The sequence below is a fragment of the Aspergillus ochraceoroseus genome, assembly GCF_002846915.1.
Source record: "Aspergillus ochraceoroseus IBT 24754 chromosome Unknown P175scaffold_1, whole genome shotgun sequence".
Taxonomy (NCBI): Eukaryota; Fungi; Ascomycota; class Eurotiomycetes; order Eurotiales; family Aspergillaceae; genus Aspergillus; species Aspergillus ochraceoroseus.
Window position 1 is genome coordinate 5,537,737 of NW_024468476.1, and position 14,157 is coordinate 5,551,893.

The window sequence follows — 14,157 nt, forward strand, 5'->3', positions numbered from 1 at the left end:
TAAACTCTTCATTCCCCTCTCTATCTTATTCTACACTATATTGTGCATGAGTTCATAAAGTGGGGTATTGCCCTAGTGATGAATTGCATTTACATCCGCACCGCGCTGAATAAGATAACAGGCATCAATTTGATCCAGATGCCGCCCGCACAAGATAATGCAGTGCAGCACTCAGTGGCCACCTGGTCATTAACCCCTACCTACTCTAATAGCTGGACCAGCAGCTCCAGTTCCAGGGGTCCCAACTCAGGCGGGTTAGTTGATGTCGGGGATTGCGTCCCTCAAGAGCCACAGATACGGGCATCTGCTCCATATACCAGCTATAACTTGAGTCATAGTATGAGGAAGCCACCAACATAGACTCGCGATATGCAGTGGGGTGATGTTAGTTGTATACCCCATCTTATACATTGGTGATCTGGTGCATGTGCCCCAGCACTGGCAAGCATGCAGGTTGCTGCCTCCTTGGGTGATCAGCTGCACGGCTATCTCGTAGCTACTCCTGGTCGTTGTCCGGCGCCCAATTCCCATTTATCGCCAGGAGCATCCAATCCGACTCCCATACTGAGCAGCACCCATCCTGTTGCTGCTCCAAAAGTCATCAAATAGACGCTTCATGTCGTGCACGTCGTACCTGCTCCTCTTCCTCCCACGCCTTTTCCTGGCCTGGATCTACAGCTATCACTCACGGTCCGCATCTTGCTCTGGTCGTGGAGCAGCGGGTGTGTGCTTAGTAAGTTATTAGTCAGTAGCCATCCCAAAGTAGTTAGTTAGTGTTGCCCTGATAAAAGCAGCGACACCCGCATCGGGCAAGCAGCAGATGGGACTTGCAGCGAAACATTTCAGTTCTATACTATTATTAGAATTAATTCCAATAAATACCAGTATAAAGAATATACAAATATTATAATTCCTAGTCCTGCTACATGGTGTTTAGTATATATAGACATGATGGTCGAAGCTTTTCACCAATCCAGGGCCTGTAAGACACACACCACTTAGCAATAACACCTGGTAAGAGGAATAAGGAAGACAAAAAAGAGAGGGAGAGAGAGAGAAGAAGAATATGTAGTTATATATAACTAAATTAAACATATTTTTAAATCCCTTAGAAACTCCGAGTCTAGAATCCGCAAAAAATCCATCTGCCTGTGATTAGATCCGCATGTCACACCTCCAGTAGTTGTCGCATCTGAGCTGGATTTTGCTGTTGCTAAGCTTCACACATCTTCCCCCCCCCTTTGTTGGTTTTCTTTCCTATTCTTTTCTCCCCCTTTTTTCTCCCTGTACTCTTTATCGGGTTCTCGATTCTCTCCTTTGTCCTTACCCCCTCCTAGCCTTCCAGGCTCTCCATGCCTGGTATCGGCTTCCGCCTTTCTCACCCGTAACACACCTGCAGCTTGAAGAATGCCGAGTAAGTCCTCACGAGCAAGCTCCGGTACTCCTCATGTGGAACCAATTCCTTACTGTTTGTCTTCAATAGTCCGTCCGTTAGATGAATGGGCTTCTGCCCGCACCCTGTCCCTCCCCCTCTCTGCCCTCAAAGGGGCTGTCGTCGGCATTGATGCGTCGCACTACATTTCTCAACACCTCATCCACCCCGCCACGCGTGAGCCTCTTCTGATCGCCCTCGGTGGTTTCCCTTTCGCATTGAAAAGCAATATCGAAAAAGAGTTGCAGACTTTCAAGGACCTAGGTGTCGCCTGTGTCTTTGTCTTCAATGGCCTCGAATTCGGGAGAAAGAATCAACGACCCCACGTACACCAGGAGTCCGTCCGAGCATTTGAGCAGGCCTGGGAGCTTTATGACCAACAACAGGCCGACCAGGTGGTAGATGCGTTTAGCAGTGCTGGTAAGTCTTAGGCGTAGCCCTGCACAGGATTTAAATTGGGTTAATCTGATTAATTTCTGTTCCCCAGGTACCCCTCGGCCAGACTCCCTCTACCGCTTCCTGCAGCGCATTCTTCGCCAGAACGGTATAGATTATATCGTAGCACCATACAGTGCTGCGGCCCAGGTGAGAATTATTCCACAGGGAATGCTTTCGATTGTTGCCCTTTCTGACCGGGCTGTGCACATATAGCTCTCCTACCTTACCAAGGGCTCGAACCCGCTCGTCGATGCCGTTTGGGGGCCATCGGAAGTTCTGCTGTTCGACGTCGACAAACTAATCACCCGGATCGATACCGACCCTGCCCAGTTTTCCTGGATCACCAAACAAACTTGCCAGGATGAGCTCGGCAAGCTCACACATGAACAATTTCTAGACTTTGCCCTCCTCCTTGGGTCCTCATTCCTCCCAATCTTCCCAGGCTTTGAGAACCCCCCGTTTCCAGGAAAAGGTGCCGTTATTCGCGATGCTATGGGGCTGTTCAACAGCGCCGGACGAAGCGCTCTTAACCTATGCACCCAGTTTGAAGAAGACGGCCGCATGCCCGATCCGCAGTATACTGACCGTTACAAGCGCGCCTTTGTGACGGTAAAACACCACGTGCTGATGGATGTTGATGGGAAGGTTGGTCCTATGGATGCGGACAATAGCCCAACCGATATGCATGAATTAATCGGCCAACGTCTACCGGAGGAACTTTACTTCTATCTCTCTAAGGGAATCCTTGGCCCTGATATCCCCAACTATCTGACCTCCGGTGAGGTTCTTATCTCACTGCCTCTCGGAGTTGAAGATACCGAGATTTATAGGCAGATTGCGGGTGAAACCCTCACGCCGATCAGAACACAGGCGATCTGTCTGCTGTCCAATTCCCTCCACCGGTTTTACCAAGTCAAAGTAATCCAAGTGCGAACCTGGTACGATGAAAAGTCTGATTCTTCGATTAACCTCAAGACTCTGCCTTCCGTTAAAGACTCTATTCGTTCCTGGAAGGTCCGCAACGACCAATTCACAGAGGGTGTCCAAAAACTCCATGTGAGTGAAAATTGTTCTTGTGCTGACTGCTGGTGCTAATCAATCACCAGGGATCTTGTGGGCTGTTTAGGTTTGCTGTCCAGAGTTTAAAGGACTCGGATTTTGTATCCAAGACATTCTCATCTAACGATACTCCGGTAGGATCTCTCCAATCTCTCGTCAAATGAATTCACGACTGACCTTTCTTAGCCGCTGTCATCGAAAGACGAGATATATGCCAATGTTTTCTGGAGATTCCTCCAACTCCGCGGCTACATTAACGAGAAGCATCAACTTACATCCTGGGGTGTATGTCTGGAACAGGCCCTTTCGGTTCTCGACCCTGAAGACTCGCTAGAGGAAGCCACTTTCCTAGCAATTGAGTTGCTTCGCTTCGGCGTTCTTAATTCCAAGCAGTGGTTTTCCCATGTTTCCGGGGGGCCTATGAGGGGATCAGGTAAGATTGCAATTCGACAGTGACTTGACGCATGCTGATTCAAAATTTGTAGACGACGACAAGAGCTTCAATATGCTAGTTTCCCGCGTTGCCTGCGTTGGTAAGCTACACCACAAGAACATCGGCTACTCTGGACCCTTGAGCAGACAGCTGTTATGCTATCGTTCTTTGATATCTGAAGTCCGTTCTACGCTACGGAATCTTATGGAGGTTGTTTTGGCCGGTATTTTCCTCGGCGGCGATGCGAGCCGGGACCGGAAGGACTGGAATGAATTGGCTGTCGGGTAAGTGATGGGGGTAGAAAGCATGTGGTCCGAGCTAACACGCCTAGACTTCCGCTCATTGACGACAATGACTGCGGCTTGGGAATTGCTGTTCGGACGTACCTGGATGATCTGCCTCTGCAGCCTGAGCCCACCTCTCAGGACGCCCGGGAGGAGGTCAAGTCCAAGGGCAAAGACTGGTTCCAGCACAGCGATAGTTTCTCTGGTAATTTGGAGGTGGCATTTAAGCTCTGGGACGCGGTAAGTAAAGCCCCATATTCTTGATCTCGACGCCTTGCTTACTGGACAAATTTTCCCTGTAGGTCTTCAAGGGCACACAAACCGCAGGGGCAGAGTTCAAGGATGCGAAGTTTTGGGCGGAGGCCAACACCTGGTTGTCTGATAGACGGTGATTTGAGAAGGATTGTCGGGGTAACACCGTGGGAAAAAGGCAACAGAATACAAACTTGCAAAATAACCCTATCTATCTAACGCATGATCTCCACTGTCATCAAGGGAGGACCTGGATTGGTTTACATCCAAGCTCCGGATCTTCAGCCGTTATAAAGTAGTTCCACTCCCCAACTCCGGAGTAGCTCCTAACCTACTTCGACGCTGTATTAATAGTAGCAGTGAAAGAGTGTGCAAATGGAAGTGATATGAGAATTAAGCAAAGTGCATTAAATCAAGTAAAGTGTTGAATATAGAGACTGAAGCCAAGGATGTTGAGGAAGTCAAGGGCGACAAATAGATGATGGATGGATGGATGGATGGATGGAGTTACCAAGTGTCCTCTTCCAAAGCCGCAGTCCCGCGTTGAAGCTCCGACAAGCATCTTACCATTATTAATGCTTCAGCTGCTGGACTGAATTTTCCTTCATTCCGCTCATTGACAGTCTAACTGTCTCCTTTTCATCTCTGCTTCTTTGAAAATCATTCACCCTTTATTTTACACCTCACACCCCACGAACAATACTAGCAAACAAACCCAAGAAAGATGGCTCGTTTGAGCTTCCTCCTCGTGAGCTCCCTAGCTCTCCTTATCAGCGTCGTCTCCGCCACCTCCGCCGTCCTCGACCTGATCCCCAAGAACTTCGACAAAGTCGTCCTGCAATCCGGCAAGCCCGCGCTCGTCGAATTCTTCGCCCCCTGGTGCGGCCACTGCAAGACCCTTGCCCCCGTCTACGAGGAGCTCGCCCAGGCTTTCACCCACGCAGAGGACAAAGTAAGCATTGCCAAGGTTGATGCCGATGCGAACCGCGATTTGGGCAAGAGGTTTGGGATCCAGGGGTTCCCCACGCTGAAGTGGTTTGATGGCAAGAGCGACAAGCCTGAGGATTACAATGGCGGGCGGGATCTCGAGTCGCTGTCGGCGTTTATCACGGAAAAGACGGGCGTCAAGCCTAAGGGATCCAAGAAGGAACCCAGCATAGTGGATATGTTGACGGATTCGAGCTTCAAATCTACTATTGGGGGGGATAAGGATGTGCTTGTTGCGTTTACGGCTCCTTGGTGTGGACGTAGGTTTTCTCTTCTTCTTCTTCTTCTTTTTTTTCTCCCCGTTCTTCCTGGATAGGTTGCTGATAGGAACGAACAGACTGCAAGAGTCTTGCCCCCACCTGGGAAGCCCTCGCCAATGACTTCGCCCTCGAACCCAACGTCGTTGTCGCCAAGGTCGACGCTGAAGCTGAGAACGCAAAGACCACGGCCAAGGACCAGGGCGTTACCGGATACCCCACGATCAAGTTCTTCGCCAAGGGCTCTACAGAAGGAGAAATCTACTCTGGCGCTCGCACAGAGCAAGCCTTTGTTGAATTCCTCAACACCAAGGCCGGCACCCACCGTGCTGTTGGCGGCGGACTCGACGACAAGGCCGGCACTGTTCCCGTTCTGGATGCCCTGGTTGCCAAGTACACCGCGTCCGACCTGGTCGCGGAGGTTAAGAAGGCCGCTGCGTCCGTGCAGAACAAGTACGCCGCTTACTATGTCAAGGTTGCGGAGAAGCTTAGCCAGAACCAGGAGTATGCGGTCAAGGAGTTTGCCCGCTTGAAGAAGATCCTTGCGAAGGGTGGCTCTGCGCCGGAGAAGATTGATGATATCATCTCGCGCAGCAACATTTTGCGCAAGTTCTTGGGCCAGGAGGAGGAGGAGGAGGAGGAGGAGGAGAAGAAGGAGGAAAACAAGGACGAGTTGTAGATTTCTTTCCTCTCTCTTTGAGAAGCTTGGCTTTCTATGAACGGGGACAGAGACTTTGCTACACTTATGATGTTTTTTTTTTTTTTTGTTGCTTGGTAGGTATAACCTTGAAAGATTAAAACCATGTATAAACAAAATCCGAGTTTGGTTCCTATCGTGAATGAAGAATGATATATTTCCTTTTCATTTTTCTCTCTCTCTTCCTTCCTACTCCTTTCCAGACAGCATGCAAAGCCGTAATATATAGGGTATAATAGGGTATCCCTGACAATTCACACGATACACAAAACCCGACCGCCAGAAACAATACAAAGAGGATTATAGGACACAAATAACCCACAACTCCAGTTTAACATGGGACCCCATCATCATCATCATCATCAATATCATCATCATCATCATCATGTATTAAATATTATTATATATCCTCAAATTATTTCGAAGAACCCGTCCCGCCCGCCGCCGTTGTCGCCGTTGCCGTTACTGTTGCTGGCGTCCCCGGATCCCCCGCAGTCGACAACGAGGCCTCCAACTCATCAAGCCGCCTGGTCATATCATCAACTACACCGAGAGAATGTTAGTACTACTGGTATTTCTGTCTCTGGATACACCAATCTTCCCCCCCCCCCCCCGCGGTTCAGGATGAAGAAGCATATATACATCTATCCCTAACGCAACAGAAAAAGAAAGAACCCAACTAACGCTTCCCGGACATCTCCCTCGACACGGTATCGAATTTATGTTGCAGTTGGTCGAGCAGTTCGTCGACGGCAGCGGCGAATTCGCCCTGGGCGTCGGAGGTCTAGTGTTCAATCGCCCCGTCGCAAGCGTGACTTGTTGTTAGCATTGCGGTATCATCCATATGTCTAGGGTGTTTTTTTTTTCAAGGGCATATACGCACCTGTTGGCTTATCGGGGGAGTAATGGAATCGGAGGGCGCGGTTTCTTCAGTGTTGTCGGGCATGGTGGTGAAGTCTGAAGTCTGAAGTCTGAAGAAGAAGAAGAAGAAGAAGCGAAGCTGCTTTGGATGGGATAACTAGGTCTTGATAGACGGCGAGTTTTTTGGATCGGTACACTTGATTGGTAGGATTGCTCTGGGAGACGAAAAGAAATAGTGATTTTAAGACGGTGACTTGAGTACTTTATAGAGAGCTGGTTTGTATGAGACAGTTAATAGTTAGTTAATAGTTAACTAGTTAGTTAGTTAGTTAGTTAGTTAGTTACATCACAACTGCTGACTAAGGATCAGGACGATAAGAATCCGGATTAACTATTCTCCGTACATATTAGCCGGTCTAACTGTGTTTGTACTAGTGTGTTCTTTTATCAAAGTACCTAACTGTATCAGGAATAGTCCCAAGTTCAAAAAAATTCCCGTAACTGGGTTGCTGCTTGCTCGATACAATCCGCAAGTCGTCCTTAAAACGATTCAACTGCGAGGATTGAATTTTTCTCTCTCTCATATTTCTTTTTTCTTCCGTGCTATTTTACAAAATCAGACCTAGTCTCCGCGAAAATGCCGAAGCGGAGTAAATTGCTGCAGGCTCTTGATGAGCACAAGGGGAGGGATTATGAAGCTGAGAAGCAGAAGAAGCTGGTCAAGGCTGCTCGGAAGAGAAAAGGCGTAGAGGAGAAGGTATGCCTTTTTTTTTTTTTTTTTTTCTTTTCAATAAAATATGGGATGGGATGGGAAATTCCTGTGCAATGCAATTGCTGACTTTTTTTTTTTTTTTTTTTTTTTTCTCAACCTTGATATAGACGACACCTTCAAAATCCAAGAAACATGATAATGAAGCTGAGGGCACAAGCGACGATGAGGAACAAGAAATTGAGGTCGACGAGAGCCTCCTAGAGAACAACGAAGACCCCGAGTCCGAGTCCGAATCCGAAGAGCAAGAACAAGAACAAGAACAAGAACCTAGCAATGACGATAACGACGACGATGAAGAGGAGGAGGAGGAGGAGGAGGAGGAAGAAGAGGAAGAAGAGGAAGAGGATATCCCCCTCTCCGACCTCTCTGACGCTGAAAGAGAAGATGTTGTCCCCCACCAACGCCTAACAATTAACAATTCCGCCGCAATCACCACTTCCATCAAGCGCATCTCCTTCATCACCTCGCAAACTCCCTTCTCCGAGCACAACTCTCTGGTCTCGCAAGAGCCTATCGATGTCCCCGACGCGAACGACGACCTGAATCGCGAGCTCGCCTTCTACAAGGTATGCCAGGCCGCTACGTTGCAGGCGCGTGGCTTGCTCAAAAAGGAGGGGATCCCGTTCACTCGTCCAGGCGATTATTTTGCGGAGATGGTGAAGACAGACGAGCACATGGGCAAGATCAAGAAGAAGCTGTTTGATGAGGCGGCGGCCAAGAAGGCGTCTGCTGATGCGCGCAAGCAGCGTGATCTGAAGAAGTTCGGAAAGCAGGTGCAGGTTGCTAAACTGCAGCAGAGGCACAAGGAGAAGAGGGAGATGTTGGAGAAGGTTAACGAGTTGAAGAAGAGTACTTTTCCCCTCTCTCTTTTTTCTCCTTTTTTTTTTTTTTTTTTTTTCTTTCATTGGATACAGAAAACTGATAGTATTACAGAGCGCAAGGCGGATACCTCCGGTGCTGGTGAAGACGGTGATATGTTCGACGTCGCTGTTGAAGACGCTATCCAGTCTAATGGACGCAAGCGCGGGCCTGGCGGCGAGAACGGCGCCCCATCGCTGAAACGCCAAAAGAAGAACGAAAAGTTCGGCTTCGGCGGCAAGAAACGATTCTCCAAGAGTGGTGATGCGGTTTCCAGCGGTGACATGCGCGACTTCTCCGTTAAGAAGATGAAGGCCGGTGGTGCTAAGGGTGGTCCTAAGGGTGGTCCTAAGAGGCCTGGGAAGAGCAAGAGAGCCGCCGCTAGGGGCAGGGCATGATCTAAATTTTCAATTTTTTTTTTTTCTTTCCCCTGATTTCTTTTCGCGTTACGTTTATTTCCCCCCCCCCCCTCCCTACGTGTATTTGTTGCAGCTTCATCGGATACCGGAAGTAAAGCAATGGTTGTTTGGGTTCTCAAAAAGCAAATGTTGTCTGTATTAATTAGGCAGCCTCGAGGATTGGTGGTGGTCACAGCCTTGACGTTAGAATTTCATGTGGATATTGAAATAATCTATAGATATTCTAGTCCATATAATATGGTAGGGTGTCTGTCTGAACTTTTTTAAAGAAGAGACCTGGGGCGTCATTAGAGTAGTCCTTTCCGGATGCACACATAGGAGATGGATGGCGCTCCAGCTGTCAAAGCAAGCCCTAGCTAGGTGTCGTCCCAAATAAACTCAACCCAAGAACGCCCTTGAAAATTACGGGCGATGGGTCCTCCCTAGTGTTTGGCCTTCCCAAACTGTCGCCGTTTCCTGCTGAAACCTGTCCTTGAAGCTGGATCCCGATGCTTATAGCGACAAAAATCATACATATGTTCATGCAAGATCACCTCTTCTGCATCTTTATCCATGGCAATTTGGACAATCGCGGCGCGCCGTCAATAAATAAGATCTAGCATTTGTGCCATGGATATTGATGCTGAATCAGAGAGTCCGGTCGTGATAGTTTCACCGGTCTGCTGCCCTGGGTAGCAGGGTGGTGCGGTAAAATTACATCGTTCCAATGGTGGTAACGCATATGAACACCGTGGTAGTGCTATATGAACCTCGTACGTAGTCTTAGGTCCCTATCCCATTAGATGCTCCGTTAGTCCCACCATTCAGGCTCGCGAACGCTGCATCCAGGGATCCCATATCCCGAATGCGACTGAGGAGGTTGTCGACGCGGATGTTAACGTTGAGTCTCTGCTCTGCGATAACCAGATCGAGCTTGGCTTTTGTGTCGTCCGCGTGAGCTAAGGAATGATCCTGGACCATTTCCTTGCCTCGCTTCGAAGTGCACTTGGGGATAGTTTTTCCACACCCGGGGACCTGGCAGATCCAAGTATCGGATGGGAAGTTGTCGTCATGAGAATCGTCTAAATCAGGCAGGGAATGGTTTGTTTCCGATTCCACAGCGGAGACAGAAGTATTTCGGCTCTGCAGAGTCTCTTGTAGGGGTGTTTTCTGAACGATAGGGGTCGTCGAGTCGGGGTCCGATAGGATGGATCGAGTGCGGCGCTTTGCTCGGGTGGATAATGGATCACGGACGAGGTCGTGGCCACGGACCTTGCTAGGCGTTTCGAATTCATCCATTGCATCTTGGTTGCCGTCTGAAAGAGCGTCGAAGTCTGCCGCTGTGCTCCGTGTGCGTTTGCCGGTTCTTTTTGTGGCGACTGAGCTCTTGGGCCTTAGTACAGACTTGCGGACACGATGATTCCGTGGTCCGGGCTGTTCTTCGTGTTCGCTTTCCTCGCCTGACGATGCATCGTTTTCTGTTATACGAGGTCGCAGGGGAGTAAGAGCCAGGTTCTCTAATTTGTTTTTCTTAAGGGAAGCTTTCAGCTCCCTGTAGATGACCTTCTTTGACCAATCGAAGCTGTTCGTTTTCGCCTCATCCATATGCTCTATAACGGCAGCAGCTCTGGAAGAGATGAGGTCTTTTGCATACTCCATACTATCGACCTCGAAGCGATTCACCAGAGTAGAAGCAACTAGCTCTAGGTTCAATTGACGTTTCGCTAGGTGCCCCGCTTCTTTGAGATCAAGGATCACCTGATAGACTTCATCTGCCTGGGTGTTTGAGATAGTAGTTGGATCTGGGATTGGAGCCTTGGCTTCAGATTCGGGGTCTGAGTCGATTTCTTCCTCTGGTTCGCTTTTCGATTCATCTTTCGATTCATGCTTGTCTCGGAGCTGTTCATAGTCCTCCTACACAATCAAGTCAGAAACCAGACATACAAGTATCTAGACACACGGAGTGCCATTGATACTCCCCCCCGGCGGGAAAGATGGGTCATACAGGAAACTTTTCACAAAGATGCGCAAAAATATTCGTTTCAGTCCACTCGACATTTTCTTCGCCCTTTAGCATACGCGATAGAAGAAAATTATGATGTTTATAAAAAACTTCAGCCGAATCATCGCCATCCTCGCAGATTCCGTATGTGTGGTGGACATACTAGTTAATTCCGGGATAGTGTGTCAGCTATGTATATTGCACGCACATTAACCCAAAACTATATCCCGACCAGGCCAAACACACTTACCTCATCACACAAGTCTTGCACGCTTGGATTCCCACGCTTCCTTTTCCTCCGCTTGGGTTTGTGTCTGTCGGTTAAAAAATAGAGCAAATCGATGGCCTCTATAACATCGTTGAACATTGGCCGATAACCCCTCGCTGGCGAGATGGAGAACCAGCCAGCCCGACCCGCGACCCAGATTCCAACCTCGCCGTCATTGTGCTGGCCGTAGGCAAAGTGGCTCACGTTATCGAGCACGATACGTTTCGAGAGGTAGTCCGGATCGAGAACTAAGACAAGGAGAAATTGCGCTGGTTAGTTTGGGGTTGTTTGGGACTGGGGAAAGAAGCTTGCTAGGTACCAAGGTAGTTTCCAGCAGCTGTAAGGAGCAACAGAATAAGACACACCTAAGGATTCTTGCTCCTCCTCCACCTCTTCCAGACAGCCAGTTACCTGAACTGGGTTCTCTGGAGTGGCCGTGAGAAGGCTGGCATAACGCGACTTGCCAGGGAGCAGGATTCTGACCTCAGACAAGCTGAATTCTTCCCAGTCGTTCTCGTCTGTGAGCGACGGGTCTCTGGGGGCCAATACACTATCTTCTCGTGATGTCATGTCTCTGGGAGTTGCATGATGATGCCTCGAGAGACAAAGGGAAAGAAGAAATCCAGGACTTCCGAGAGAGAGTAGAAGGGCGAGTCAACAAAGCGAAAGGAGATGGAGGGGGAGGAATCGTGAAAGATGAAGATGAAAGATGAAAGACGAGCGTTGATTCTGAGGACGATGGATTATGGAATGGGAATGGGTTCCTGTTGGAGATTGCAGTATGAACGCTGTAATTACTGGTTATTTACAACTATTTCAATCTCTTACAGTGCGTAATTTCTGTGTTGTGACGATACCGTTTCATTACCATTCTTTCGCCTATCACCTGGCCGCAGGTTTTCTCTCCTCAGCCGGCCTTCGACATTTTTTATTCTCCCCGCGTCCACCCCCCGGAAGCTCATAGCGTTCTTGTCTGCTAAATTGGTAGCTAAAACCAGACTCATTGGACTTGTATCTGCCAGATTAAGTCTAGAACGCTCTCTCTCATCCCCGCATCTGATGGTCCTCCGTCGTGGGCTGAAGCTATTCCGCACCACCATGTCTGGCGAGAAGATCTATGAAGGCGTTTTCGGTACGCTCGCTCACAACCCGTTTAACACTCCATCCCAATGCCAATTCCAATGGCAATCCCATAGCGCTGCTGAAACTAATTATAATCTGAACCCCCGTCCAGCCGTTCACAAGCCCCAAGGCGTCACCTCCGCCGACGTAATCCGCAAACTGCAGCACCATTTCAACCCGTCCGACCTCTTCAAACCCTGGCTCGACACCGAGCGCGCCCGCCGCAACCGCGAGAGCAATTTCCAGCGCAAGCGCCGCCGCTCGCAGCGCCTCGATGTCAAGATCGGACACGGCGGCACGCTAGACCCGCTGGCAACCGGGGTTCTCGTCACGGGCGTCGGAAAGGGCACGAAACACCTCAATGACTTCTTGGGATGCACGAAGACCTACGAGACCGTGGTGCTCTTCGGAGCAGAGACAGACACCTACGACCGTCTGGGGAAGATTGTTCGCCGCGCGCCCTACGAGCATATCACGCGGGACGCGGTGGAGAAGGCTCTCGAGCAATTTCGGGGCAAGATCATGCAGCACCCGCCGATTTTCTCGGCGCTCAAGGTGCAGGGGAAGAAGCTTTACGAGTATGCGCGGGAGGGAAAGGAGCCGCCGATTGAGATCAAGCCGCGTCCGGTGGAAGTCAGTGATTTGAGGATTGTGGAGTGGTATGAACCCGGCACGCACGAGTATCAGTGGCCTGAGGAGGAGGCCCCGGCAGAGGAGAAGGCAGTTGCGGAAAAGCTACTTGCGAAGGACGACGCTCTGCCTGTTGCCGAGTCTGTGGAGAAGGCCGACGCTGACGGCTCCTCCTCGTCCGCGAAACGTAAATCCCCACCACCCGCGGAGACTCCTAAGAATGAAGAACAAGAAGAAGAAGAAGAAGAAGACGCCAGCGGCGCGGCAGCCAAAAAGCAAAAGATATCTGCTGAGGGCGACGCAGCGCCATCTGCGCAGCCTGATTCTAAGCCCTCGGAAACTCCAGCCCCATCCACCACCATCACCGCCGAGCCACAATCTGATACGTCCTCTGAACCCCCCAAATCCCAACCTGCTGCGGTGAAAATCACCATGACCGTGTCCTCTGGCTTCTATGTTCGCTCGTTAGCGCACGATCTCGGCAAAGCGCTTGGTAGTTGCGCGCTCATGAGCTCGCTAATCCGGTCGCGCCAGGCGCACTTTAACCTCGACTCAGAACAGATACTAGAATACAAGGATCTCGACGCTGGTGAAGAAGTGTGGGGTCCCAAGGTTCAAAGATTTTTGGATGAGTGGGAGAAAAAGAGAGCCGTTGAGGAGGGTCATGAACAGGCCCCATAGACAAGGTCTCTCTCCTGTTCTTGTATTATATATATATATATATATATATATATATTTATCAGTCTAGAGAGTTAATTCCCTGAAAAATCTACTTGGAAGAGAGGGTAATAGCAATACCCTATAATCAATGATACCGCAGACTACTAGTAGTTTCTTGATCAACTACACTAGGCTCAGGGTGAATCTGTGCGTCTGTACAGTGTAGAATGGCTATCCATATATGTATATGACAAGAGGTAATCCTCAAACAGCTAAGATGCGAAATAACAAATTTTTATGCATTATCCTAAATGTAGAAGACACAGTAGCCAACCAGACTCCGCTCACATGCATGGACTTCCCGAGTCTATTTTAATCTCAGCGTAAGGTATGTCAATATTCCTATCACGAGGATCGCCGACTATAGAAGATGTAAGATGTCAAGTTCGGGCACTGGTCTAGGAAGCTCCAGACAACAGTAGCCATCGCTGCTGCGCTTGACACCATGCATCTCATCAAGTTGAAGGACAAATAGAAGAAAATTCTCGATATTGGGAAGAATTGACGTTGCTGGTGCAAAGTCTATAGAGAAGACAGCTGGTAGACAGAAGGAAATCGTTTTGAGGGGGTATACCGCTGGAAATACGCATGATAAAAAGGGAAAGAGAAGGAAAGGACACAAAGGGGTTCAGACAAGTGAAAGGAGAAGGAGAAGAAGAAAAAGAAAAAGAAGGCATAGGATGATGC

General features: G+C 49.3%; 7 protein-coding genes across 7 annotated transcripts; 5 read left to right on the plus strand and 2 right to left on the minus strand.

Moving 5' to 3' along the window:
• Positions 1-61: 61 nt before the first annotated feature.
• On the plus strand, positions 62-609 carry P175DRAFT_0554740 (uncharacterized protein; the record flags this gene model as incomplete). Its single annotated transcript, XM_040900578.1, has 2 exons — positions 62-337; positions 437-609. The coding sequence occupies exons 1-2, from the start codon at positions 79-81 to the stop codon at positions 607-609; spliced, it is 432 nt and encodes a 143-aa protein (XP_040756896.1). The 5' UTR covers positions 62-78.
• A 2,963-nt stretch (positions 610-3,572) lies between these two features.
• Positions 3,573-4,288, plus strand: P175DRAFT_0498613 (uncharacterized protein). The gene has a single exon (XM_040896542.1). The coding sequence runs from the start codon at positions 3,714-3,716 to the stop codon at positions 3,888-3,890; it is 177 nt and encodes a 58-aa protein (XP_040756897.1). The 5' UTR covers positions 3,573-3,713; the 3' UTR covers positions 3,891-4,288.
• A 152-nt stretch (positions 4,289-4,440) lies between these two features.
• Positions 4,441-6,238, plus strand: P175DRAFT_0452400 (uncharacterized protein). Its single transcript, XM_040894517.1, has 2 exons — positions 4,441-5,145; positions 5,223-6,238. The coding sequence occupies exons 1-2, from the start codon at positions 4,623-4,625 to the stop codon at positions 5,819-5,821; spliced, it is 1,122 nt and encodes a 373-aa protein (XP_040756898.1). The 5' UTR covers positions 4,441-4,622; the 3' UTR covers positions 5,822-6,238.
• Positions 6,239-6,323: 85 nt separating this feature from the next.
• On the minus strand, positions 6,324-6,623 carry P175DRAFT_0409186 (uncharacterized protein; the record flags this gene model as incomplete). The annotated part of the gene is made up of 2 exons (XM_040893045.1): positions 6,324-6,382; positions 6,524-6,623. Coding segments are annotated over 2 exons (159 nt in total), but the record flags the coding sequence as incomplete, so codon positions are not given.
• Positions 6,624-7,195: 572 nt separating this feature from the next.
• On the plus strand, positions 7,196-8,753 carry P175DRAFT_0521264 (EBP2 family rRNA-processing protein). Its single transcript, XM_040899188.1, has 3 exons — positions 7,196-7,457; positions 7,580-8,321; positions 8,406-8,753. Exons 1-3 carry the CDS (start codon positions 7,338-7,340, stop codon positions 8,726-8,728), a joined length of 1,185 nt encoding a protein of 394 aa, XP_040756900.1. The 5' UTR covers positions 7,196-7,337; the 3' UTR covers positions 8,729-8,753.
• Positions 8,754-9,511: 758 nt separating this feature from the next.
• On the minus strand, positions 9,512-11,568 carry P175DRAFT_0426382 (uncharacterized protein; the record flags this gene model as incomplete). Its single annotated transcript, XM_040893165.1, has 4 exons — positions 9,512-10,642; positions 10,734-10,892; positions 10,981-11,246; positions 11,364-11,568. 4 exons carry the CDS (start codon positions 11,566-11,568, stop codon positions 9,512-9,514), a joined length of 1,761 nt encoding a protein of 586 aa, XP_040756901.1.
• Positions 11,569-12,096: 528 nt separating this feature from the next.
• P175DRAFT_0427062 (pseudouridine synthase PUS4) lies at positions 12,097-13,431 on the plus strand (the record flags this gene model as incomplete). The annotated part of the gene is made up of 2 exons (XM_040893213.1): positions 12,097-12,130; positions 12,233-13,431. 2 exons carry the CDS (start codon positions 12,097-12,099, stop codon positions 13,429-13,431), a joined length of 1,233 nt encoding a protein of 410 aa, XP_040756902.1.
• Positions 13,432-14,157: the final 726 nt, after the last annotated feature.